This window comes from Lutjanus erythropterus, chromosome 7 (assembly GCF_056507025.1).
Source record: "Lutjanus erythropterus isolate fLutEry1 chromosome 7, fLutEry1.hap2, whole genome shotgun sequence".
NCBI classification, from domain to species: Eukaryota; Metazoa; Chordata; class Actinopteri; order Lutjaniformes; family Lutjanidae; genus Lutjanus; species Lutjanus erythropterus.
Window position 1 is genome coordinate 3,149,524 of NC_139323.1, and position 24,964 is coordinate 3,174,487.

General features: G+C 38.5%; 1 protein-coding gene across 5 annotated transcripts in view; it reads right to left on the minus strand.

Moving 5' to 3' along the window:
* Positions 1 to 2,469: 2,469 nt before the first annotated feature.
* Positions 2,470 to 24,964, minus strand: part of ect2 (epithelial cell transforming 2) — a 77,653-nt gene continuing 55,158 nt past the window's right edge. For 3 of the 5 annotated variants that reach the window (XM_084722378.1, XM_084722377.1, XM_084722381.1), the window contains 4 exons: positions 22,648 to 22,755; positions 17,786 to 17,920; positions 13,341 to 13,914; positions 2,470 to 4,653 (listed from right to left, as the gene is read on the minus strand). In XM_084722378.1, the coding sequence (XP_084578504.1) occupies positions 13,372 to 13,914; positions 17,786 to 17,920; positions 22,648 to 22,755 (786 nt within the window). In that variant the 3' untranslated portion in view covers positions 2,470 to 4,653; positions 13,341 to 13,371. The remainder of the gene's footprint in view (positions 4,654 to 13,340; positions 13,915 to 17,785; positions 17,921 to 22,647; positions 22,756 to 24,964) is intronic. The other 2 variants (XM_084722380.1, XM_084722379.1) reach the window with 1 other exon arrangement.

A 24,964-nucleotide genomic window follows, 5' to 3' on the forward strand; every position in this document is an offset into this window, starting at 1 on the left:
TCATGGATGCTGCCATGTTGAACCACCACGTTTCTACAGAAGCCCAGAAGAGACAAACCAAACCCTCCAGATATACGCAGAGGTGGGAAGTAAGTACAAATACTTCAGTACTCTACTTAATTTTTCAGTTGACTGTACTTTGAGTATTTATTTTTCTGTCAGCTTTTATTTTTCCTCCCAAGATTTAACACACATATTTATACTTTCTACTCATTACATTTTCAAAACAGGCTCATTACTTTAGTTTCAATGCATTTGAGGGGAATTATTGATTATCTTTATTTGGCATCAGTGCACGCTGCCTTCCAAACATCAAGACTGATTTCAACCTGAACAGGAGGGACAATGACACATAGATGTAAAACAACATAAAAGACTAAAACAACGTTAAAGTAAAGGTGTAAAAAGACAAAAAAGACCTGACAACACGATGTGTCAAACAAAAAACAAACGTAAAGAACAAGATGAAAAACATCTATTAAAGAAACATGAAAAACAAAGGAAAAGAAGTAACAAGATGAAAAAGACATAACAAGACAACAAACAACAGAAAAGACATGAGATGACAAAACAACGTAAAAGACCAGTGTGGAGAAAAGCTGAGGTTCAATCAGTAGAAATTTATTAGATTTATTTTTATACTTTGAGGACATTTCAGAGCCTGAACTTTTTCACTTTTACTGCAGCTACTGCAGATACTTTTACACAAGTATCTGTACTTACTGCCTGAGTAAAGAATATACTTATACCAGACAGATTTGAGCTGTGTTCTGTTCCAGTGTGTATTAACAGTCCTCTCTGCTCTCTGCTGCAGGTGATGTCAGCTGAGGGAACTTCCCTGGACAAAAAACCCCTCAGTTCAGAACATCCTTCGTCACAAACACAGACATCAGTCCTCCGCTCTGTAGCCTGTTGGTGTAAAACACCTGGATACATTTTGCTGCAACTGTGACCATTTTACACGACAAATGCAAAATCACATGTGAAACACAGCATGTGGAACATGTGTTTAATTAATTCTTCACATATTCTTTGCACATGAGAAACGTGTGGTTTTGGAACATTGTCATGGTGTACGATGTATGTTCCCATGTGAAACATGTCACATGTGGTAACATGTTTCCTTCATGAAAAAAGTTAATGTGTTTTTTTTGGAGGGGGGGAAGGCTAAAATTAATTAATATTACATCATGTGTTATTTATTATTTTTCTAAACTAATTTATTTCTCAAATTACTTCAAATAACTTTAATAAATAAATACAAAATATAAAATTATATGAGAACATATATGAGCTCCATTGTTTGTTTTTGGTGCAATGAGTGAAGGGTAATCTTGATTGTCAACTTCCTACAAATAAAGAGAAAAACACAGAAAGGGCACACGTCGAGTTGTTTCCTCTGAACTGAGCATGTTTTGCTCCCTGTGGTTTGGGATCTGTGGCTGTGTTCTGATCACGTCATAGTTCCCTGTGAAGTGGACTCTACAGGGTGTTCAGCCATGTTAAGTACGATCCCAAATTGTAGGGAGCAAAAGATGCTCAGTTCAACAACTGAAAATGAGTGCTAATGAGAACTGATAGCTGTATTAACTGGTACAATCACATTGGGTAAAGGGCAGGTCAGGCTGCGTGCTGAGAAGCTGCTCTGGTAGGTAAATGATTCTGACCTCCCTGAAGAGGGCGAGCTAAAGATTTTATACTGCAGTGATCAATGAGGGCCCAGTGATTAAAGTGAATCATTTGTGGGGCTCCCTGGTCTCATTGTTACAGCATCATATAAGCATTTCAGAACTTTTTCATTTTATCAGTCATTAGCTGAGCTTAAAAATCATACCTCCTGTTTACCCACTTTGGCCCATTTGTCAGTATTCCTGGACTCGGTTAACATTCTTCAAAGACCCAACTGGCTCTGTTGGTTCAAAAGTGAATTTAAAACAGCGGCTCTGATTTTTGAGGAGAAGGGGATCTGGGAGAGTGCACTTTTTTGTCTAGGGGGATCCAGAAACTTCTAAACCAACTCCTACATCAAATGAGCAAGAAGTACAAACAGAGAACTGAGGAGCAATCATGAACCCGCTTCAAAGTCGTATGCAAATCCAAACAGGCCTTCAAAGATCCCAAACTCAAGTGGAAGCTCCAAGAATATTTGGGGAATCAAACATTTCAAACCTCACTGAAGCAGCTTAATTGGTTAATGATCAATTATATCTAAGATTGCAAATAAGGGCTGTGTGGCAAAATTAAGATAAACTTTTACAAGCCTGGATTAACCTTCTGGTGTGTTTTATTGAACTGGCACACACAGTAGAAAACCTTACTCCAACACATCAAGAGGAAATAAAAGAATTTATTTTCACTCTAATGACTTGGAATATTTTGTCATCAGTGAAAGGCATGAATGTGTTTTTATAATGTGGTGAGAAAAGACACAAGAGCAAAACAAAACAAAAAAACCCTTCAATCTTCAGGTACATGTTTAAGTGCATTTAATACAGAGATGAAACAACAGACTGACGCTCAATGAAAACAGCTTTAGAGAACTGACAGACATAAAAGTAGAAAAGAACATAAATAGCAAGAGAAAAAAGAAAACAAGAATAAAATGCATTCATTAAGAATAAATATGTACACTGATGCAGCATCCCTTCTTAAACATACACACAGATACACAGACTTGGTAAAGACACGCTGTAAAAAAATCTTTTAAAACGTGGACGGGCATACAGGGAAGAAGAGCAGAAGTGCTTTTATTCTTCTTGCCCGAATCTCTTAAATGTTAAAATAGAAGCTTTATAAAAGCTGGAAGCTATTATAGGTTTACATCTTGAGGGTGGGTTAATTATAATAAGTAATATTATTATATAAAGGTGAAATTAAGTCTACTCCACTACAATAAAACAACAGTAAATGTCAGTTAATATAAAGGGTCTCTCGCCAAGTAAGTTAATTAAAAAAACCACTAAAGGGCAAGAGAGTACAACCTCGTAACTTTAACTAGTACATAAAACACACAGAGAGTTTAACAACCTGCGTTTGTTAAATAGAAATATCTCAACATCTAAAATGTAATGTCCTTTCACTTTGCCGAAGCACAGTGAAATAAAACTAGCATTCAGGGACATTTGGGGACAACATAAGTCCCAGAGGACAGACATGATATTGACTTGGTCTATAGTTAGTGTTGACCCTTCACTAAACAAAGCCAACAATAGCCGCGTTTCCACCACAGGAACTGTCCCCAGTAACTAGTAACTCTAATGTTTCCAGTGCAGGGACCAGTGTCAAAGCTGAATTCCAGGGATATTTTTTTTAACCTTGCAAGGCAGCTGGGTTCATGACATCACAAGGTCACGCCCATCTTGCCAGGCTGCAAGTTATCTGTTTGTGTCCACACCAAAACTGGTGCAGCCAATCAAGCATCCTAGGAGGGACCACTGGCAGCTACAGCGTGGTTTTAGGTGTGACGACAGCAAGAAGCGTCGAATCGTTGATCTGTTTGGTTGTTAGACATGATAGATGGTTCATCCAATCACCTGCCAAATGTTTTATTGAAAGTGCCTGCCCTTTTCCAAATAGTTTCTAAGGACAACTTCCAAGATGGTTCTACATAATGGCAGTACAGGAACTTTGGGTGTGTGGTCTGCAACCTTTCTGATTGGTCAAGTACTTGCTGCGTCATCATCGTGGTGAGCCAAAATGTAAAAGCAGCAGCTGCTTTTTCAAAAGTCAGTGGACTAAAAAGCCAAATCTTCAACAAGTCTTTAGACTGCAGTGGAAATCCAGACATGAATGGATTGAAGGAACCTCCCAGTTCCAGTTTTTGTTATTTTTTCAAATGATGTCTGTCCAATGCTTTACATGGCGTACACGTCATAGTTCCTGGAACTATAAGTTCCAACTACTTTGGGTGGAAACGTGGCTAACAGGAAGCGGAATAGGCTTATAAACAGAAAATGTAACAAGAGTCTGTTTAAGGAAATTAATAACAACAAAAAACATTATGTTAAGATAATCCACTAACAGCTGCAGACAAAAAGCAGAGCATCCTTCATTTTTTAAGGGTAAGGCAAACCTTACAAGAATCAGTGCTAATCACACACCTGTAGCCCCTAACATGGTGCAGTACCGTTCCAGTTAGCTTCTAGTGACACACCCTTAATTCAAGCATTGTGTATGTTTGGAAAGATGCACCAAACTGCCTTGTCAGATCAAGAAAGGTAGCAGATCTTTCTTAGTTCTCAGAAACACAGACATTTCAGCTGACTACATCCCATGATAGGCATCAGGTTGATTATTGTTTTAACTCTACTTGGCCCAAGTTTTCAGCTAGGAGGCACTCCAACAGTAGCTGGACAATTCTGATACTGCCACATATCAGAATGAGGTATGTCCCTAACTTCAGTGCTGAATGCCATTTCTTTTAGATTTGGAAAGTCTGTGCAGACGTCCAGTATGAACTTTACACTCATATACCTGTCTGGTCAGACCGGCAGTCAAGGCAAAGGAGGTGAACAGAAGGGTTGACCCTTGCTGATGCTCCCAAGCAGCAGCGTTGGCGACGCCTCAGAAGAGGTGGGTGGAGGAACGACTGAATGTGTGGTATCTCCTTTCAAACATGGAATGCAGATTGACCATGGAGGGGGAATGGTGTGCCTGTCAACAGAAGAGAGGAACGGATAAGAAAAAGATAAATGTGTGTGAAACAGAGGTGAGAAAAACCTGAGATAAAATGTTAATACCCAATTAAGTTGTTAAAGAATCTCTGTGGTTTTGTAAAAGTTGGCACTTGTTCATGTGCTTTTGGCGATTCTCTACATCATTAATAATGACAACGTTGTACTCTCCAAGTTAATTGCTGAGATCCAGGAAGGCTGAGACATCATTAAAACAAAGTCCAGTGTGGCAGGAATCTTGAACCTCCAGATCAGATGAGACTTAATTGGAGGAGAAAATAAAGGTGAGCTGTGAAATTATTAAGCCATCTGTCAGTTTACAGACTCATTTCAACTTTAACTTGATGTGCTCACTGTGGTTGTGTGCGAGGGCTTTTTGACATATCCACTTGGAACCAATGTGAACTAAGAAGTATATTGATTTGATTGATATGCTATGTTTTTCAGGTAAATTATAACTGCTAGTGCACTCACTACCTCACTAAAGTGATGAGCTAACAGGTTAGCCTGCTTTCAGATCTTTTAAATTGCTGCTAATGTTCATGAACAGTCATTTTAACTCTTATCTATTAAGGCCTAAATACGCTGTCAAATGGACATGACACCTGCAGTCACCACTGATGCATTGTAGTCCTGTTTTTACTCATTTCTGGAAGCCACAATTTACATGTGCCGACAGTTTTCTGTGGCTCGTTGTATCATAGTGGCCTTGCGGACAAAACCAGTTGGAGGTACTTGATGTTCCTTTAAATGTACGACGCTGGTGGACCCTTGCCTCTTCCAAAGATGTGCAAAGTAACATTTCAGCTTTACTTTTCACATTACAGTTTGGGAATTATATCGAAATGAAATGCACCTTTTTTTAAAAGGCAGGACATTTGGCATTTGGCCAAATACTGTACCAGTAATAATGACTTTTACCACTAGATGTCACATGTCATAGCTGCTGAGTGGAACATGACAGCCCATGACTTAGAATGGAGTTTAGTTAGTAAGTTTACCACATGTTCCACTAAATGTTTCACAATAAAAGATTTCTTAAGAAATGAAGGAATTCTGCCTACTGAAACGTTACAGAGCTTTTAATTTGAAACGGAAAGATGAAGTGTTGAGTTTGAATTCACAGTGCAATGCAGTAATTTGAACAGGGAAAACAGGAATGGGTCAAAACAAGGCTTTGAAGTTTGAATGGACTAGTGATGTAGACAGCAAACTTCAGTGACATAGATACATCCCAGAAAATGACTAAAAATGATTTAAATGAATCCTTTTATAGTTGATTAGCGTAAAAAGTAGATTTAGGTTCGTGCACTGCATTGGAGAACCAGAAACTGACCTAACCCTATTCAGACGTAACTTAATTATAATAATAAATATCATAATTATATGTTCAACACAGCTAGTTAGTTTTTTAACAGTTGTCAGCATTGGGATTACTGCACACACAGGAGTACAAGGCATGGCCTGTTGCACTTTTACACCATATAAACTTTGAATTAAGATAATTTTACCCCCACGTTTGAGACATTCAAATTAAAAGTAATGGTGTTGTTCCTTGAGAATTTATTGCAGTGATGTTGTTGTGTTTGAAGATCTCAGCAAATACTTTGGTTAGCACAATGTTATAGCTGAAAGCAAAAACAGACAGGAATCAGTTGTAATAAATTGAAATATCCTTTAAATAATCTTGAATGACACATAAGAAAGTTAGCAAGACATGGTGTTATTGTTTAGAAAAAGAAACCATTCACTCGGCCATTCAACTTGGTTTGATACTAAAAGTCTGTCCAACAAGATAGATTTTCATGTGAGCTTTCTAGCTTGCAGTCATGAGTGTGTGTGTGTGTGTGTATGAAGGACAAGGTCGGTTTATGTGCTCCAGCCTCATTTTAATTACTGAGTGCACAAAGACAAATGCTGTTACTAGCGCCTCTCTGCCTTCAAAGACAAACCTTGGCACTGAACTAATCGAGACAGGCAACCTTTGCCAACACAATCACACTTCAGTAGCTTTCCACCTGGCTTTTTAAACAGACACACACACACACACACACACACCTTGCTCTCTACAAGCATTTTCAGCAGAGGCACTTTCTTTCTCCTGCCTTGTTTGTGTCAGGTGATGAGCAGTAACTAGTGAATAGTGGCCTTGATTACATGTTAGTGAGAGATGCTGGAGGGCTTCAGAATCACTGAGGATGATGAGGGCTGAATGAATGAGTAGATTAACAAGCTGCTTCCACTGGAGAGGATGACTGGGTCAAGGGCAGCGCTGTTCACAATGCAAACATATCTCACCCTCATTACACACCTGCCAAATCTAAGTCAGCATGCTAACAAACCAAAGTGTGCATGAAAATGTCTCCATTTGAGATTCAGTCTATGCACATACTCAAACACGTTGTCTCTGCTTCCAATGATATATTGCCAGTGTCATGCACTGTATTCTCACTCTGAACACCAAAGTTTACCCAGATGTGGTTTTTATTGGTGAATTGAAAGGGGGTGGTCAGAGGACTGTCACAGCAGCCTTTTACCACCTCTGTACATCAAACCTGAAGGAGCATCTCTGGCCTCAGCAGTCGATGGACAGCAGTGTGAAAATGCCATGTGAGAAGGAAGGGTCGCAAAGTTCGTTACTATGGTATCATCAGGCACTTCATAGAACTACATGTATGCATCGGCCAAACAAATAGGGGGCAGCATATACCAGAAAGTTAAGCTGCTGTTAGCTAGTTACGCCTCATTTATGGTCTTCTGTCTGTATTCTACTTTCATTTTGTCCGTACTTCTGCATGTTCTCTGAAAGCTTAAGAATACAGATCAAACAGAGCCAGTACCACCAGTAGTCGTGGGGTCAGTGTAGAGCAGAGTAGCCAGTAGTTCAAGTGTGACATGACCACAGGACACAACAAAGAAGTTTTGACAGGATGACAAGGGATGACAGGAAATACAGTACCAAGCTCAAACCAGAACACTGACTCCAGGGACGGCAAAGAAATGGTGGGTTCAGGAGAGGAGCGAGAAGGAGGTCAGGCATGCTGAGGCCTGAGGGGAGTTACGGCAGGGTCAAGTCCTAGGAATGCCAGGAGCCAACCTGGCAAGAAAGTCACCTCAGTGTTGTTGGACTGAGGGCAGAGTAGCCACAGTGACTCCCTATCACCTTGAGGTACAAAGTAATATTATAAGAAAGGATGGACCAGGGTTAGCACAGATGTAGATATATCTTTGACACAATGTCAAAACTGTTCCATTTTTGAATGACTTAAACTAAAATCTTTATACATTATGCTCCTTTACAATAATTGACATTATAAATTTAACATCTGGAGTTCTGTCCATGAAAATGCCCCTGGAATACCCACTTAATGTACAATGCACTTCACTGCACAATTTGGACTAAAGAGGTACAGCGGTAGGCTTGGGTGGTCCATTTTTTCCTTCCTGACACATTACCAGGGTATACAGAATTACAGAGGTGTGGTATCTGTGTAAAACTTGTGTAAAACGGTTCATCTCTAACTCAGCTGCAGACCATAACTTCCTCAATGTAGGCAGAGCAGATCGTCTTGCTATTTCCACAGCTGGGAAACAACACACACAGGAGCTATGCTTTGGTCTTGAAAAGGTGCAGCCTTTATTCACTGACAAACTTAAACTTACAACTGTACATTTACAGCGCTGTTACTGTACATATACTGAGAGACCAACAACTTCTCTGCCCACCTTTTGTTTTTTCGTTCAGCACACATTCACTGTCACTCTCTGCCACCATGAACAGTAGTTAGTCTGTCACTCACCCTCTCTCACACTCCCTGAAGTTACACACTCACTACGATACACTAATCTGACCAGTCAGTAGTCTGCAGTGGCTGCTAGCTCACCTTTATCATCAGGACTAAACTCAAAATACTAACAGGTAGAGGTGTTTTTCTTTTTACTAGTTAGTCCTCTAACTTCATCCCCCAGACACCATGTTTCTCAGCTGCGCTGCCTGGTCCATCAGTAGAGAGACTGACCTCTGGTGGCAGGTGCTGCACACAATACAACATCTGAGCATCTCATACAGCATCAGTTTAACAGACAGAGGAGCGTCTGTATTTATGATGAGATGGAAAATCATACCATTGGGATTTCTTAATAGCTTGGTATACTGTAATACCTTTATACCACCAAAGTCTATACAGCAGCACGCCGGGACCAACTGTCAATGGATGCCAAGACAGACAGATCATCAAAATATGTCATAAAAGTTTGAGGTTAAGGAAATAAACTGATGTATTACACTGCCAAATTTACAAGAACACACGAGTAATTAATGTTGTGTTGTAGAAAATATCTGACAATGTATATAAGTATATAATGCTTTCACTTCAACAAATAAAAAAGGCACTATTTTTGAAGGGCGTATGGTGACTTTCTAGTGTAGTGTTCTTTTATCATCAGTTAAATTTCAAAACTGGAATGTGTTTGTCTTTCCTCATAAGTTTAGCGTATATGTTGAAATTAGTGTGTGAGCAGAGTGGTAATAGGCATCTGCTATTAATTTTGGCAGGTAAGACATACTTGAGACGGTGTCCCTGCCTCCTTGCCCCTTTTTGTGTGGTGACACAGCCAATTACATGATTAATTTTGTTTTTATTTAAATGTAACAATATGGGTCTTCAAGCGTTAACAGTAAAATACTAATTGAAACATGTCAAACTGACAGAGAGCAGATAGCTGATATATAGGCCATTGGTGCTGCAGCTGCTGGCACACACATTTATAGCACTATAAACCATAAATATATATATAAAGGCTAAGTAATATTTTTAAACTTTCCAGCGCTGCCTGTCCTCTGCATGTTTGAAAAGACACATTTATGTATTCAAAGACCACTAAACATCAGTCCTTGTTAATCCAACACAGCAAATACAAACTGGAGTTTGAAGATTTGTGTTCATTAAAGCCCCAAAGTCGGTTACATGCCGCGTTGGAAGATTTAAAGAAGTAATGAAGGTATCAATGCTGTTGCAAGTAACGTGAGGTTTGGAAGAGACATTAAGTCATGGAGGACAGATCAAAGCTGCACTGCAGTTGCAACATGACATTATACTTTAGGGCTGTGTATTGGCAAGAATTTGGCGATAAGATGCATATCATCAATATGTTACAAACTGTATGCAAAATGATACATCACCTTCTCTTTAAATCTAATTTTAGGAAAATTGTCATTATATAAAGGACATGCTGTCTAGCAGTTTCTGCTGTCTAGCAGTTTCTGGTTTAAACAGAACCCCTGATTGTCAGAGTTTATTTTACACACTGCTTACTGGCATCACTGAGTGAGAGGACATACTACTCAGTGTGTTTGCTTCTCTCGTGCACATCAAGGGAAACCCAACTTTAATTTACTATTAATCACCTGGTAATTCATGCATGTTTATTTAACACAGCTCTCTGGTCTCTCAGGTCTCCAACATGTCTGGCCACACCACTCAGGCATCATGTAACTGATGTGATCCAGATTAAAACATCTTAATTATTACTTAATTATTTGGAATCCAGTTGGATCAAATTATTGTGGCAATCAGCACCAACAGATCTGCTTTAATACCCACTTATCAAGCAGCTCTATATTCAAAATTACAGTAGCTCACTTTCACCTTTCTCTTATATCTCTTGATTAGTATCAAAAATCCAAATTCTTGTTTTGTTAGACTAAAAACCAAAGATATGAGGACATGAAAAATTACTTTCACAATTAATTGATGATGATGAATGCTTTAATGGTTTTACTTTATTTTACCACTTGCCTGGTCTTTCAAGGGAATTGACAGATTTACTTGCCTGACAAGGCATTTTACTTGCCCCGGGCAAGTGGGTTTAGGCTGCGGTTTGTGGGGGCTGTGCTGCAGCTGCTGCACTCCTTGTGTAGTGAGTTCGTCTTTGCATCACTGGCTTCTGATTTTTTCAACTTCTACAAACTCAAAAGGTTTCCTTTTTTCATTGCAACATTTCAGCTGCTGTGATTAATAACTGGCAAGTGAAGTGTGTTTGCAGTGCGTTCACATGTACTTGGGATCATCACCTTTCTCCAGTAAGCCTATTTCTTAACAGCCATGTAAACGGGAAACCTGGTTGCCATAATCGGTACGTAGTGGATTAGATAAACCTGGTTTCCCCAGGTAGATTTCCTCTGGAGAAAGCCGACCTGTCTACCATGTATATGTGTAGCCGTGTTTCCAATCAGCTTTATACAAGCATGCATGTGCATGACAAAAGACTGCAGGGGCTGGATGACAGAAGAGATTATTGCACAGAACAACGTGTGCTTGTATTTTCCATCCAAAGTCTGACTAAAACTGAAACTAACACTTAGCAGGTTGTTGAGGTCTGAATGCTTTTCATTGCTGAAAGCTTGACTCTAAAATTTAGACACATTTGTGACCCAACTACACTGGTCTATACTACATATAAAGCACATAGCTGGACAGGTCACTGTAGTGTTCTGATACTAGTATGTCACCATGAGAAAACACACATACCGCACTGTTTTACAGCCACCTTTAAAAACTTCAAGTAATGAGTGTTTGATAATTGTAATAGATTTTCATTTATTTACTTAATTTGTTGAGTGTTCATGTTCATTTGTATTTATTTGCTGTGAATTAGTTTCACAGTTTAATCTAATTGACTGAAAAACAGAGATAAATTAGCAAATGCCTTCCCCTCTAACCAATCTCAGTATCTTTTGTCCACACAATTGAATGAAAATCAAATTAAGACACAAGATGAGCGTAAAATGGGCAATTCCTAAACTGTTGGTAACTGTTGGCTGACAGGTTGCAATGAAAAGGCTTGTGTCTGATTCACTGTGAAAGGATTCAGTGATCTTCAAATAGATAATACAGTCATATCAAGTCCAACCCTGTTTCTTAAGCATGAATACCTTTCAGACAGGTAGAGCAGTGCACGAATGCCTGTGAAACAGTTAAATGGCTGAGGTGAATATGGGACATCAGCTGGCACAATTTCACATGTAGGTGACCTGCCACCACACATGAATACATTGACATTTGAATTTTAGTGAGCTGTTTTTGTGTTAACTAGCCAAACACACAAAGAGCATCTGAAATTAAAGGCATGCCTTGACATTTGGATTTCTACTCTTGATATTTTCTTCAACTGACACTGACATTAGGCTTCTTCTTCATGAACCGTTTGCTTTGAAACAAAGACCTCCAAAAGCTAACTTAAATGTGATTAACAGCTTACAGAAAAACAAAATGCTGTACATATGAAGGCATGCCTTTAAAAGAGCCTTTTTCCCCTGAGGGAAAGCAGGCTTGCGCCTGAACAAAACTGTCTTATTTCCCAGCTCTACTCCAGCCCAGCTCCATTAGATCCTTTTGTATACAGCTCACTATTAATAGCAGCCACCTAGTGAATATACCCAGCCACCACCGTCACCAGTTAGTCACCCAGGTGATTCACAGGAACAGAGCTATTCCAAATCAACCCTTAAAATCTCTGCCCTTTACACATATTCCAATCTGAAGTGGGGAGAAGCATTACACCCACACTACAGTCTATATATTTCTAACCCCCCTCTCATCTGGTCCTCACAGTGCTGAGTCAAGCTGTAGAGCAGACCCTTATTAATCTGATCTATCTTTGTCGTAGGGTCTCAGCTTCTAAGGAGTTGATTTGGGACTTGAGATGCACCACTAGCATTTCTGGTGTTAAAAGGCCAACAGCAGGTAGTGAGGGTTAATTGGAAATTAAAGGGACAGCTCACGCTCAAATCAAAAATAATTTTTTCCCTCTGGCCTGTAGTTCTGTTTATCCATCCAGACAGTTTTGGTGTGAATTGCTGCGCTCTGGAGAATTGAGCTGAATTCTCTCCAATATAGTGGGACTAGATGGCACTCAGCGTGTGGAGCTCCAAGCACAAAAAAATACTTTTGCAAAACTCAGCTGCACCGTCTCTCTCTAGAAATCACGACCCAGTTACTCAAGATAATCCTCAGACCTTGTAGTGAGCAGTTTTATGTATATGCTACTTTTTTTTTCTAGGGTAGAGTCTACTGGAGCTCCTACTCTCTCTCTGTTGTCTTCTTTTGGATTATTATTTGTTGTCACTTACTGTTTTTGATACCAATGGTTACAGAAAGTATAATATAGTATTCTCATACTTTGTTTTAATGTTTTTTCTTTATCTTTGTTGTTGTTTTTCATTATATCTACATTTTATTGTATTTTATTAAGTGTACAAGCACTTTGTAACTACATTAAGAAAGGTGCTGTACAAATAAAGATTATACTTACTATTATCAAATTATTTTCTTTATACTAGAAAGAAATCTCCACTATATGAAACTTTGCACAACAAGGTCTGTGGATTATCTTGAGTAACTGAGTCATGACTTCTGGAAAAAAGACATTGTTTTTGAGTTTTGACAGGCCAAGTGCCATGTAGTCCCCTTATACTGGAGAGAAGGCAGACATCTCTACAGCTGATACCCCTAAAACTCTGCAATTCACACCAAAACTATCTAGATGGATAAAAAGCACCACAGATAAGAGGAAAATTACGTATTTTTGATTTTGGGGTGAATTGTCCCTTGACAATGGTATTGGTGCACCTGTTGTTGAAACTAGGGCAGAATAATGTTTGCTCACGTCAGACTGCAGGACTGAACTTAGCGATGGTTTAGAGCAGAGTCTCCCTGCGAGGACTGGTCGGGACAGCCTTGCGTGGGTCCAAAGAGACTTGCGGATCCCTGCATGTCTCAGAAAAGGTCCTGCCTTTGACAGTAACTGGCTGAGGAGCCAGGGACCTGGACTGGAACCCCACAGAGGGCAGGTGTCTGGACACATGCTGGCTAGGTTTTGGCAGGGAGGTTTTGGAGTTTCGGACAGCTGGAATGGAGGAGGGATGGGTTGAAAAGGTGGCCTGTTTGGAGGTGTGGAGGCCTGACTGAGGTTGTGCTGGCTGGGTGGATAATGGGGCATGAAGGACGGACTTGCGTTCTCGAGTGTTAGGGCAATAGTTGGGGCAGAGATTTTGGCTGGAATCAGTGGCGGTGTTGGGGCCGGGGCTGTTGGCAGAGTTTTGGGCTGGGCTGCAGGGAGTACGCATGCAGACAGGGACCCTGGCCCTGACGGGAGGATGGTCCAGAGAGTTAGAGCGCTGCACCACGGCACTACTCTTGGCAGAATCACTCAAACTGAATGTGGAGGCAGAGCGAGACATCTAGAGCACATAACAGAGGGGACACACACGGAGCAGGGATTTATATATCATGAAAAAACAAGACGAGACAGGGGGGAGAATAGACATGCTGAAACAAAATGACATTGAGTACCTGGAGAGAGAAAATCCTTTGGAAAGTAAAAAAAGAAACACAAGAATACAGAAGCAAAGGGAAGGAGACAATGAATATTACATAAAGTAAGACAGAAATGGAAGGCCTGCAACTAGCAATTATTTTATTATGAGTAAGATCACCATTTCCCAAAAACCCAAGTCTGAAATCAGAGAATTTGTAGGTTTTTAAAATGACTCACTGGATTTATTGATAATCAAAATAATTAGCTATTAATTACTTAAAAAGATAATCGACTAATCATTGTTGCTCTTACAGGAAGAAAAAAGATAGCAAAAATAAACAACAAAAACGAGACTAACAAAAATACCCCAAATAAATTCATGACTAGACATCTACTGTGTAATATTTTTGTCCTGAGTGCTAGCCAAACTTGGGATCATTTACATTCGACATTCCTGTGTAAAATGTGTGTTTTGTTTTCTGGATAAAAAAAAAAAATGAGCCTGTTAATTCCACCTAAATTTACTTATTTTGTCTCATTTATGAAGTAGACTAAGAGGTCAGACATTATTTTTCTGATTAGAAGAAAATAAAAACAATGAGATGACCTGTTAACTCAGCCTAAATGCATTTATTTCTCACTTATAAATTAAACTCTGTATATTTTCAATAGCATACATCAAGATAACAAAGGTGATGTGCAAATGATGGTAAAAACGGTTGGAAATGTTCATTTATGCAAAAATTAATACTTGCCAAGGTTCATATAAAGGGCTGATAGTAATTTGGGTTGCGATTGTTTGTCATTTTTGAAAAGTGGATCCCCAGAAAAAAAAAAAAAGTTTGGGAAATACTCATCTCATTGATCATCATCTGATGAAGATACTAACTTTCCCCTCAGGCATGAAGACATGTCTGTATCCATCAAGAGCCTATCTCAGATGCTTCTACAGGTTTCTGGTTTTGCAATGAGTCTCCTGCAAACAGCATTTTCAACCAACCCATAAAGCCAAAATCAACTTAATTAGTTTGCAAGCTATGGCTGAGAAAATCTGCTTGCAACAGGTGTTTCAGCCAGCAAAAGCAACAGTGACCAGCTCAAATGAGAAGCCTGCTTTTGTTTGCCCCTGTCTGAAATCAATTACCCAATGTTTCATAACTTAGACAAACAGGACAAAAATGAAGAGGGAGACAAAAGACAGTGCAGTCCTCCTCTTCCAAAGTAAGATGTATTTTATATCCTGGTCCTCAGACAAGTTTGTGTCTATAGTTCCACTTAAGTTCCTTTTCCTCAGATGCAGTATCTATTGCTGTGACTCTCCTGCTCTATTTGTACTAAAGGAGGTGCCAGAGGCAATAAAAAGGATAAAACTCACTGCTTGCACTGTTGATGAGGAATTATCTTAATCCTGTAACGTACACATTAACTTTCTGAGTTTAAATTGGCCAGGGATGTTGTTGCATGACGTTCTGGTCTCTGTCCTCACAGAAACACAGGCACGTGCCATTTCCCCACATATAAATTAATATTTGTAAGAAGAAAATGCAGTGAGAGGGTGGGCAATTCAATATCAGAGCAGGTTGAAACATGCTTTTTCATGTGCTCATTTAAGTGCTAATTCAAGAGCTCAGTTCAGTTTTTACTGTCTGGCATGAAATTTGGCTTGAGGGCTGCAACTAACAATTATTTCCATAATTGATTAATTAATTAATTAATTAATTAAATAATTATTTTCTCAATTTAATCGATTAGTTGTTTGGTATATAAAAAAGATATTTTGTTTACTGTCAACAAAACAAAGAAAACTCTGAGAACCTGGACATTTATTAACAAATGAGTGAAAAACAAGTAATCAGTTATCAAAATAGTTGCCAATTAATTTTATAATCAATCAATTGTTGTGACTCTATTTGGCTTACAGTGTTCAGTGACATTTTATGTACCAGCACTACTGTATGTGCAGGTCTTTAATAGAAAATAAGAATAAGACAAAAAAAAGAAAGAAAAAAAAAAGAAATGTTTTGTTCTCTTCTTTTTTATATTTTGTTCTGTTCACAACTTCACACACACACACACACACACACACACACACACACACACACACACACACACACACACACACACACACACACACACACACACACACACACACACACACACACACACACACACACACAGAGGGAGTGTATCTTCATTCTCTGCTCAGGATGTCATCACTCCACTATATCTTTACATAGCACATTAGTTTGCAGACAACTAGTGAGGCTGAATGTTGAATATTGTGCCTTTAATATCACAGCATTGTGACAACACTATATTATCAAGTATATATATATATTTTAAATACTTGTACTGTATTAAAGTTAATAATTCTGGTACTAGTGTTGAGTATAGTTTTTTACACAAGTATTGTATTTAAGTTTAAAATTCTGGCATTGTAACAGCTCTAGCTGCAGGAGCCTCACTGTCACAGCATTTTCTGTCAAACTGCACTTTCTATTTTTCATTCTTCTTCTGGTTTAAAGGCTAATGGAGCACATAAAAGTATCTATATGGGCAAATAGGTGATGAAAGGGTCGGTTAGACTCCACAATGAATGTGGGCACGGACGTGCATGCAGTTCTATTCATTTGCTGGGCGCATACTGACGTGTTGAAAAACGGTGACGGGCTACACGCACAACCTGTCCTGTGGACCTTACATGTACACGCAGGGTAAAAATGGCACTTGAGGGCATGCCAACATTCAAATGTATGACTGTGGAAGTGGAAATCAGTCTTGCATGTGTGCCCTCTTTTACAATGTAGGCTGTATGTATAGCATTAAAGATGGTATAATAAAAAGAATGGATCTGCAGTTCTGGTCCTGGACTTCATCACTAAAAAGTTGTTATTTTTTTGCCCATGCAACACAGTCTCTGACCAAACTCAAATGGGATCAAATGTCTATGAAAAAAATTTCTGCAAAATATATTCTTTTTGCAACATAGCTGCCAAACACAGTGATGTACATCCTTACCACACTGGAGCCAGGGTAATAAGTTGGCTGAGTGATTTCTCCAAAGTGAATAAATGTTTTGAATAAGGCAAGAATTTGACTTTTTTTTTGACTCAACTCTTCGACTTCACAGCCACTTGTTTAATGAAAATATAGTTTTATGAAAATTAATCAAACGCTGGCCATAAAAGTGAAGAAAAATAAGTAAGAAATCACTAAAATAACAGTCCTATATATAAAAAAAACAAAAAAAAAAAACAGAAAAAGCTTGAGCACATTTACTAGCAGAAGCCCTCTTCCTGCTATTTAATCAAGTTAGATCAAAACGACTGACACTGACTGAAAGCTGTTCCATCACGGTTTGATGGAGAGATCAATAGCCTGGTTCTAAGATAAAGGAGAAAGAGATGGAGAGAAGAGAAAGAGATGGACAGAATAGAAAGGAAATGAGGAACAGATGGACAGATAGATGGACAGAGAGACAGCCAACAGCCACCTAGTATTAATTGTGATGTGAGACAAAGACGCATTTTGTTAACACTTTTGGAAGTTGAGGAAACTTTTCTTGATTAATCAACGTAGTATATATGAAGTAAGTGAACCAAGACAGATATTGGTCTGTCAGTCACAAAGAACTGTTTGAAATGAGAAAGCATCATGTATGTTGTTTACACAGCGTGACAAAGCAATGTAATATTATATTCTTTTCAAAAATTCCTACATTTGTGTTTTCTTTGGGTCCTGACTAAGATTAGAACATAAAAGACAAACAAAAGCAAGAAACCAGAGAGACTTACAGCCAGTGTGGAGCTGCCATCCATGCGGTTCTCACTACTCAGCCTCTGGGTTTTCTCATCTGGGGTACCATTGGCCATGAACGCCCTCTGGATCACACGCTTTGGGGTCTTTGTGAAAGAAAAAGCCCTCGTTACCTGGAAAACAGACAGACACAGAAATTTAGTAATTCATACATTTATGTTTTGTATGCGGGTCTTTGTCAAAGGTGTCACATGGTGATTTTTGCACAAAACATTTTCAGTATCTGCAGTCAGGGTTCCTGCAACTTTTCCAAAGTCAAATTTAAGCACATTTCCAGCACCTTGCAGCTGTGGTTAATGACAGATTTATTTAATCAATTATTAAATTAATTACTAAATATTTTAATAATGGGGTTGCTTCCATAGCTGAGTTGGTAGAACGTTCATCCCCTGTACTGAGGCTGTTGGTCCTCTGCAGCGGTCACTGGTTCCATTCCCATCTGTGGCCCACTTGCTGCGTGTCATTCCCCCTCTCTCTATCCCCTTTCCTGTCATGTCTTCAGCTGTCTCTATCCAAATAAAGGAAAAACCCAAAAAATAATCTTAAAAAAAAAAAAAAAAATGATAATGAAGTTATCATTTTGAGCCAAAGTCAAAAATTCTCTGATTTCAGCTTCTTAAATGTGAATATTTTCTGGTTTCTTTATTCCTCTCTGACAGTAAACTCAAAACAAGACATTTGAGGACGTCATCTTGGTATCTGGGAAACATTTTTCACCATTTTCTGACATTATATGGACCAAACAACTAATCAATTAAATGATCATGAAAATAAGCGTTATAGGAAAGACTTGAAAAACAGGTCCAAACATGTAGAGCACACAGATGTACATCCAAGAAAATAATTGCCAGATTAATTGTCAATTAAAATAATCAGCCTTACATCTTATATAATATGGCTGAGCCAATTTAAACCAAATAACTAGACAACTAACTAGACTTCAATTTCAATAAAAATCTTTCATTTTTTAATCTTTTAAATTAAAAATTTTAATGAAACACTCACTGAAACAGCGACCTCCCGGCATGTTGTGAGTGTTGAGTGGCAGCACGCCCTGAGCATCTTCATTTTGTGCAAATGTCAAAAGAAGCTAGGCTCTCTCCAAATTAAATTTCAAGCAGTTTCAAGCACTCCAAAATTCCTTTTTTCAGACCTCAAAAACATTAAATTTCAAGTGTTTTCAAGGATTTCCAGCACCCGTAAGAACCCTATGTAGATTCTGGTAGCACTCTGTCTGTTTGCGCTCAGCATCAATCACTGCTGAGGCCAAATAAACAACCTGTTGTTCTTGTTCCAAACACACTTACCATACTTTGTGGCAGAGAACCACCTGTACCAGACATTACATGGTTAGAGCAACAGTTGTAAACTAACATTTATTAAATGTGCTATAAGCAGTTTTTAACTGATAATAAATCCTTAAAACTGACACCTCTATACAACCTAAATAAGTCAACAAGACCATCAGCCAAAAGATTCTCCTTGAATTAAGATGAAATTATTTACAGCATGCAGACCAGAAGAGCCTGCCTTTACATTCTCCCAGGTAAACCCATGTTAAGCAGTTAATAAGAAGCAGGAGGACATTTTTTCTTTGGATAATTTTGTTTTTGACATTATATTTTATGTTTATGGTGGTGGAAACACTACCGCTGTTCTCCACAGTGATCTCCAAAATCAAATTTATTAAAAAGGTAATGCAGCCAAATTAATGATAGGACTGTAACTATTATTAATTAATCTGCTGATTATTTTCAATATAAATTGTTCAGTCTATTGAAACGTCTAAGTGTCATAAATGACAAAGAAAAGTGGCAAATCCTCACATCTAAGCAGCTGGAAACGGCAAATGTTTGACATTTTTGCTGGAAAAATAATTGGAACGATTAATCGATTATTAAAATAATTAACTAATTTTCAGCTCAGCGATTTACTAATTGTTGCATTTCTAATAATAACAATTACAATAGAAAAACATCCAGATATACTATGTCACAAATCTTATTTATACATGGTTTGGGATCATAGTACAAGCAGACTTGGATTAACAATTCGGTAACACCAGTATATTGTCCTCTGCCTGGTCATTTAATCCACATGTTGTATTAATCAATGTTAACCAAGGCTGACAAAGATATACATATTATAGAGTTTGAAATCACTCTGATAACAAACAAATAAATACTGTTTATTTTATGTAATGACTGAGGAATTTTACAGCTAAACAAACTGCCATGTCTCTGCAAATATTTGTTATTACAATATATCAACTGAGCTGAATCCTCCATCAGGATCTATTAAAACAATTAAAACTGTGAATTTGTTGATCAAATTTATGATTAATTTTTTCCAGACACTTTATCAGGTAAGCCTTTAAATGGCTTCAGACTGATTGCTCAGTTTAAAGTCTGTGGGTGGAAGTTTTGTTTCAACACAATTAAAGCTGCAGTGTTTAATTGATGTTTAATCAGTTATTAAATGAACTGCCAGCTATTTTTTTTAATAATCAGTTAATCAGTTTGTGTCATTTTTTAAGGAAAAAAAGTACAAATTCTCTGATTTCAGCTTCTTAAATGTGAGTAGTCTTTTTTTTTTTTTTTTACTCCTCTCTGACAGTAAACTGAATATTTTTGAGGTGTGAGTAAAAGAAGACATTTGAGGACGTGATCTTTTTTTTTTTTTTTTTTTTTTTTTTTTTACAGTTTTCTAATATTTTATGGCCCATATAACTAATGGATTAACCAAGAAAATAATCAGATTAATGGATTGACCCTTTTCTGACTTTTTAAAACAAACAAATTCTAAAATAATCACTAGTGGCAGCCCTAATCACAAGAGAATTATAAAAATCTGCATATGTGGAAAAGAAGGAAAGAACTCTGACTGTTTGAGCTTCCACTTATTAGCTTCTGTGACAGCTACTGAGAAGGATCAGCATCTCACACATCATGGTTTTTAGAAGAGGCCAAACATTTTGCCAGTAATTATACCATTATACACCGCTCCTATGTGCTTTTATCTGTTTAAATAGTAGTCACAACAAATACATGAAAACCTATTTCTTTAACAGATATCAGCCGTTCTGCATATGTGGCTGTTTGTACAGTCACAATATCAGTGTGAGCAGATTAAGAAAAAGAGACTGGTAGAATTACAGGCAAGACAGTCTGCAGGAAAACCTCTCTTTAACCTCCAAACCTTCAGTGCTCTCAATTGTTCCCTCAAATGTTTCCTTAAGCAGCTTTAACATTAGATGAACCATTTTTTTCCACACACTGTTTGACAATGTCACATATCTTTATCTGCTTGTTCCACGGATTCTTCCAGGCAGTATCATGCTCATATTCTGTTAAATATTCAAATCCTTCAGCTGCCCTCTCTGGATAAGCTGGGAAGAGGAGCTAAAATAAGTCGAAGGCTGATTTCAATCCCAGCCCATTGTTTTATGACTGTACAATTACATCAAAGGGAAAGGTCTGTGCTAGATAGCTGCACAATTTCATTCATGTTTCTGTGTAATTCGGCATGAAATCAGCTGAATATGTACCTCATGATTTAGCCTACAATGTTTTACGTCCTGCCAGTCTCAAACAGGGCTGTACAGAAACGAGGACATTTAGGTCGACTCAGAGTCTGCACTCAAGTCAGTCACACTGGCCGGCAGTGAAGGAGGCTGTAGCCCTGGTTCAAAAATAGAGCTTGAATCGGGCCTGAGAAGTTGAGCCTGACTAGGCCCAAACCTGACAAAACTCTGTCTGAAACCAACCCGAGTCCCACCCTCATTAGCATATTTCAGCTCGAACCCAATAATAGCCTGACATTCTTCTTAATAAGCTTCTGTCTATGAACCAAACAGTAGGAGTTGGCAGTGACAATGACAATACATACAGGGACTTAGATTAGCAAATTGGGGAGAAAAATGAAAATAAATAAATGAATGACTAAATAAATAAAAAAAACAAATAAAAATAAAATAAAATTATACTACAGCCTGATCTTGACGAGAGCCTGTGAAATGTGTGAGAAAGCATCACATCATATGTTGCAGCATTTAGCATTGGACTTCACAGCGGTGTTGCAGCGAACAAAAACAGAGTTGCACTGCTCTACGTAATGCTGCCGTTTCCATCACCTCTCTATTTCCACCACCTTGCACATACATGACATAAATTTCAGCCTTGTTTCTATAGAATTGGGGGGCAGTTTACTTACTTGTAACTCCCAACAGCTCCCTGTTTTTGAGGTTATTTCTGCAGTATAAACAGGGTGCTGCGGGTCAAATTAAATGTGCCACTTCTCAACCCCATAATTAAGTCTCTTGTTGTGAGTGTTGACTGCTTTGATGAGGGGAAACTGGAACGTCAAGGATGTCGGTGTCGATTTTGACCAAAGAAAATAGGCTGGCAGTGAACCAAGTGCATGAAAGTTAAAAAAAACAGAACCATGGCGACACCCTGCTTTGCCTGCTCGCTGACACATGGAGCAGGTCAGGACATCCTCATTGAGGGAAAAAAAAACATAAAACAATCTGATGTCTTGTTTGTCATGTCGCTTCCAGTTAGGAAGCGGTGTTAATTGTGTCGACAGACAACTGTGATTTGAACATTTAGATCCTTACATGCCATCATTCTGTGTTACTCTGTGTATAATGATACAGCTAAAATAAGTGTCGTGATTCAGCTGACAGGCTGTGAGCTGACTCAGAGGATCATCGCCTGATCATTGGAATCATCAACATTTAGGGGGGCAGCGTCAGTGTGTATTATGTTATAATGATCCATCCCTGCAAAAGGTGCAGTTGGAAAAGGTTAATCATAGGAAGCGATTCTTCTGCCTTTACCTTTTTAGAGGTCTTCTTGATGGCTCTGGAGGCTTTGCTCAGGGTGCTGTCCATATCCTTGGTGCTGACCTGCAGTGAGTCTGGGTCTGTGCACTGAATCAGGTCCTCCTGGTTACAGAACAGAAAAAAAACAAAAAAAACCAATACAGCCTCAAACTCAACATAATAAATCATGACCTGAAGTGTGCAATTCATGCAATCAATACCAATAGATACATTATGCTTTGCTGCCAAAATACTTGCAAGAGAGGATGTGTAGTAGGATCCACACACACACACAGTCTTTATTTCTCTCTCCCCCTCACCCTGCAGAGGACTTGTTAACAAGCAGGGCTCTATCTCGTTGGTATTCACATTGCAGCGCTGACCCAGTGAAAACAGCATTAGGAATGCAGCTGCAAGGCGGCAGGCACACAGAGGCCAACATCGCCCCCTGCTGCTGGCTCGGCTAAACACGGCACACAGCCTCTCCTCCATATCATCCAGTGGGCTCAATAATCATTAAGCTTAATCAGCCCATAACGAGTCAGTTTTCCATAATTTCCCCAAACCATTAAAGGATAAGGATGGCGATATTCTACTGTATGTTTATCTTAATATTAAAAAAGAATCCCATGAAAAGAGCAAAACCAACTAGGAATTGGTAGAACTAACAAGTACTGCTTGTGTAGCCTTTATTCCTGTGTGCTGCAGGTTTCTGATTTTGTCCAAAAACTATTAAAAACACATCAGTGAGCACACTGGGGTACATGTCCTTTTATTATCATGAACACACATACTGTAGTTTAGTTTTATGAAATCCTTCCTGCTGCTGAAAATATTCATCAGCACCAAATGCGGATTAAAGGGTTCCTCCACCTTTTCTGAGGTCAAATTCAAGCACTTTTTAAGCATTCTCAAGCTTTTCCAGTAGTAGACTTAGCATCCCATTAGACCAGCAACAATTAATCAATTAATTGGTTATTAATCGATCATTATATTAATTGCCAACATTTTGATAATTGATTAGATGGCATGAACAAACATTTTCTGAGATTTTAAGGACCAAAAACCGACCGATTAATTGAGAAAATGATCAACAGGTAAATCAATGAAAATAATTGTTAAAGGACAAAATAGAACATTTTAATTCACCAATTAATCATATTGAGTCCAAATTCTGAGTTCAGCCATTGTGAAAGTAATGCAATAATAATGTCAAGCAGTTTCCAGCACTTAATCCAAAATCCAAGCAATTTCAAACGTTGAAAACACCACATTAAAGTATGTAAGGATTTCTAGCACCTGTAAGAACACTGGGATTAATTCACAGTGAAAATAGTTACCCAAAAATGCCCAATTCCCTCTGGTCCGAGTAATGTTTAATATAATCTACAGGATATTTCTGCGTATTTTATAAAATCTAAATGCACTTCTTAAGTTTGCAAATAAGATATTACTTAATTATACCAACAATTGATCCTGGTGCCAGGTCTCCCCCCTGACACAGAGTATGTATTTGTAACATCATTATTTGAAAAGACATCAGGAACATGTGAATGTAGTAGTGTACAGTATTAATAACTTTTTCATAATTTTTCCATACACATATCATCATCCATTATTTGGGGCAAATTCCTAACTCCCTGAACACTGACTCGCAGCCCAGAGTTATTCTCCTGAACCTAAAATTGAGGTAGCAGTGTAAACACATCCTGCTCTAAACCACTGCCATGACCATCTGTGGAGACTCACAGAAACTGGATTCACTATCTTCACTTTTGGTAATGGGCAGTGTGATGTTGCAAGCCTGGCATGCATTTCTATTATTTTGTCCACCCTATGTATAACCCAATAAACTACATCCTCCAAAGTGATCATACAGTTCAGTCAACAGTGGCGACAGACGATTATATATCTGGTATTTTGAGACAATCGGCAGCAGCCAGTGTCTGCGTTCATGAGGCAGATCAACAAAAAGTGTGTGCAGACACATCAGCAGGCAGCCTTATCAGTGTGGATGCTGTGGAATGATGTTAGCACTCCCCCTGGTGACATTTGAGAGGGTGGTGAAAAGCTTGGTTTGGAGCACCGTAGAAATGTAAGCAAATGTTATCTCATGCATTGTGCACGTTTGCCTAAATTTCAACATTTCTAAATGTTAATACCTCCCATCCAAAATGACAGCAAATAAAATTGCAAACAGTCACTGGCTAACGTTAAATATAAAGGCCCCACTATTTCATGATGTATATAATAAAGCAGTTGACATACTGTACCCCGCTCTCTCCTAAATACCTAACCTGACAGGCCAGATGGTTTGTTACACAGAACCACC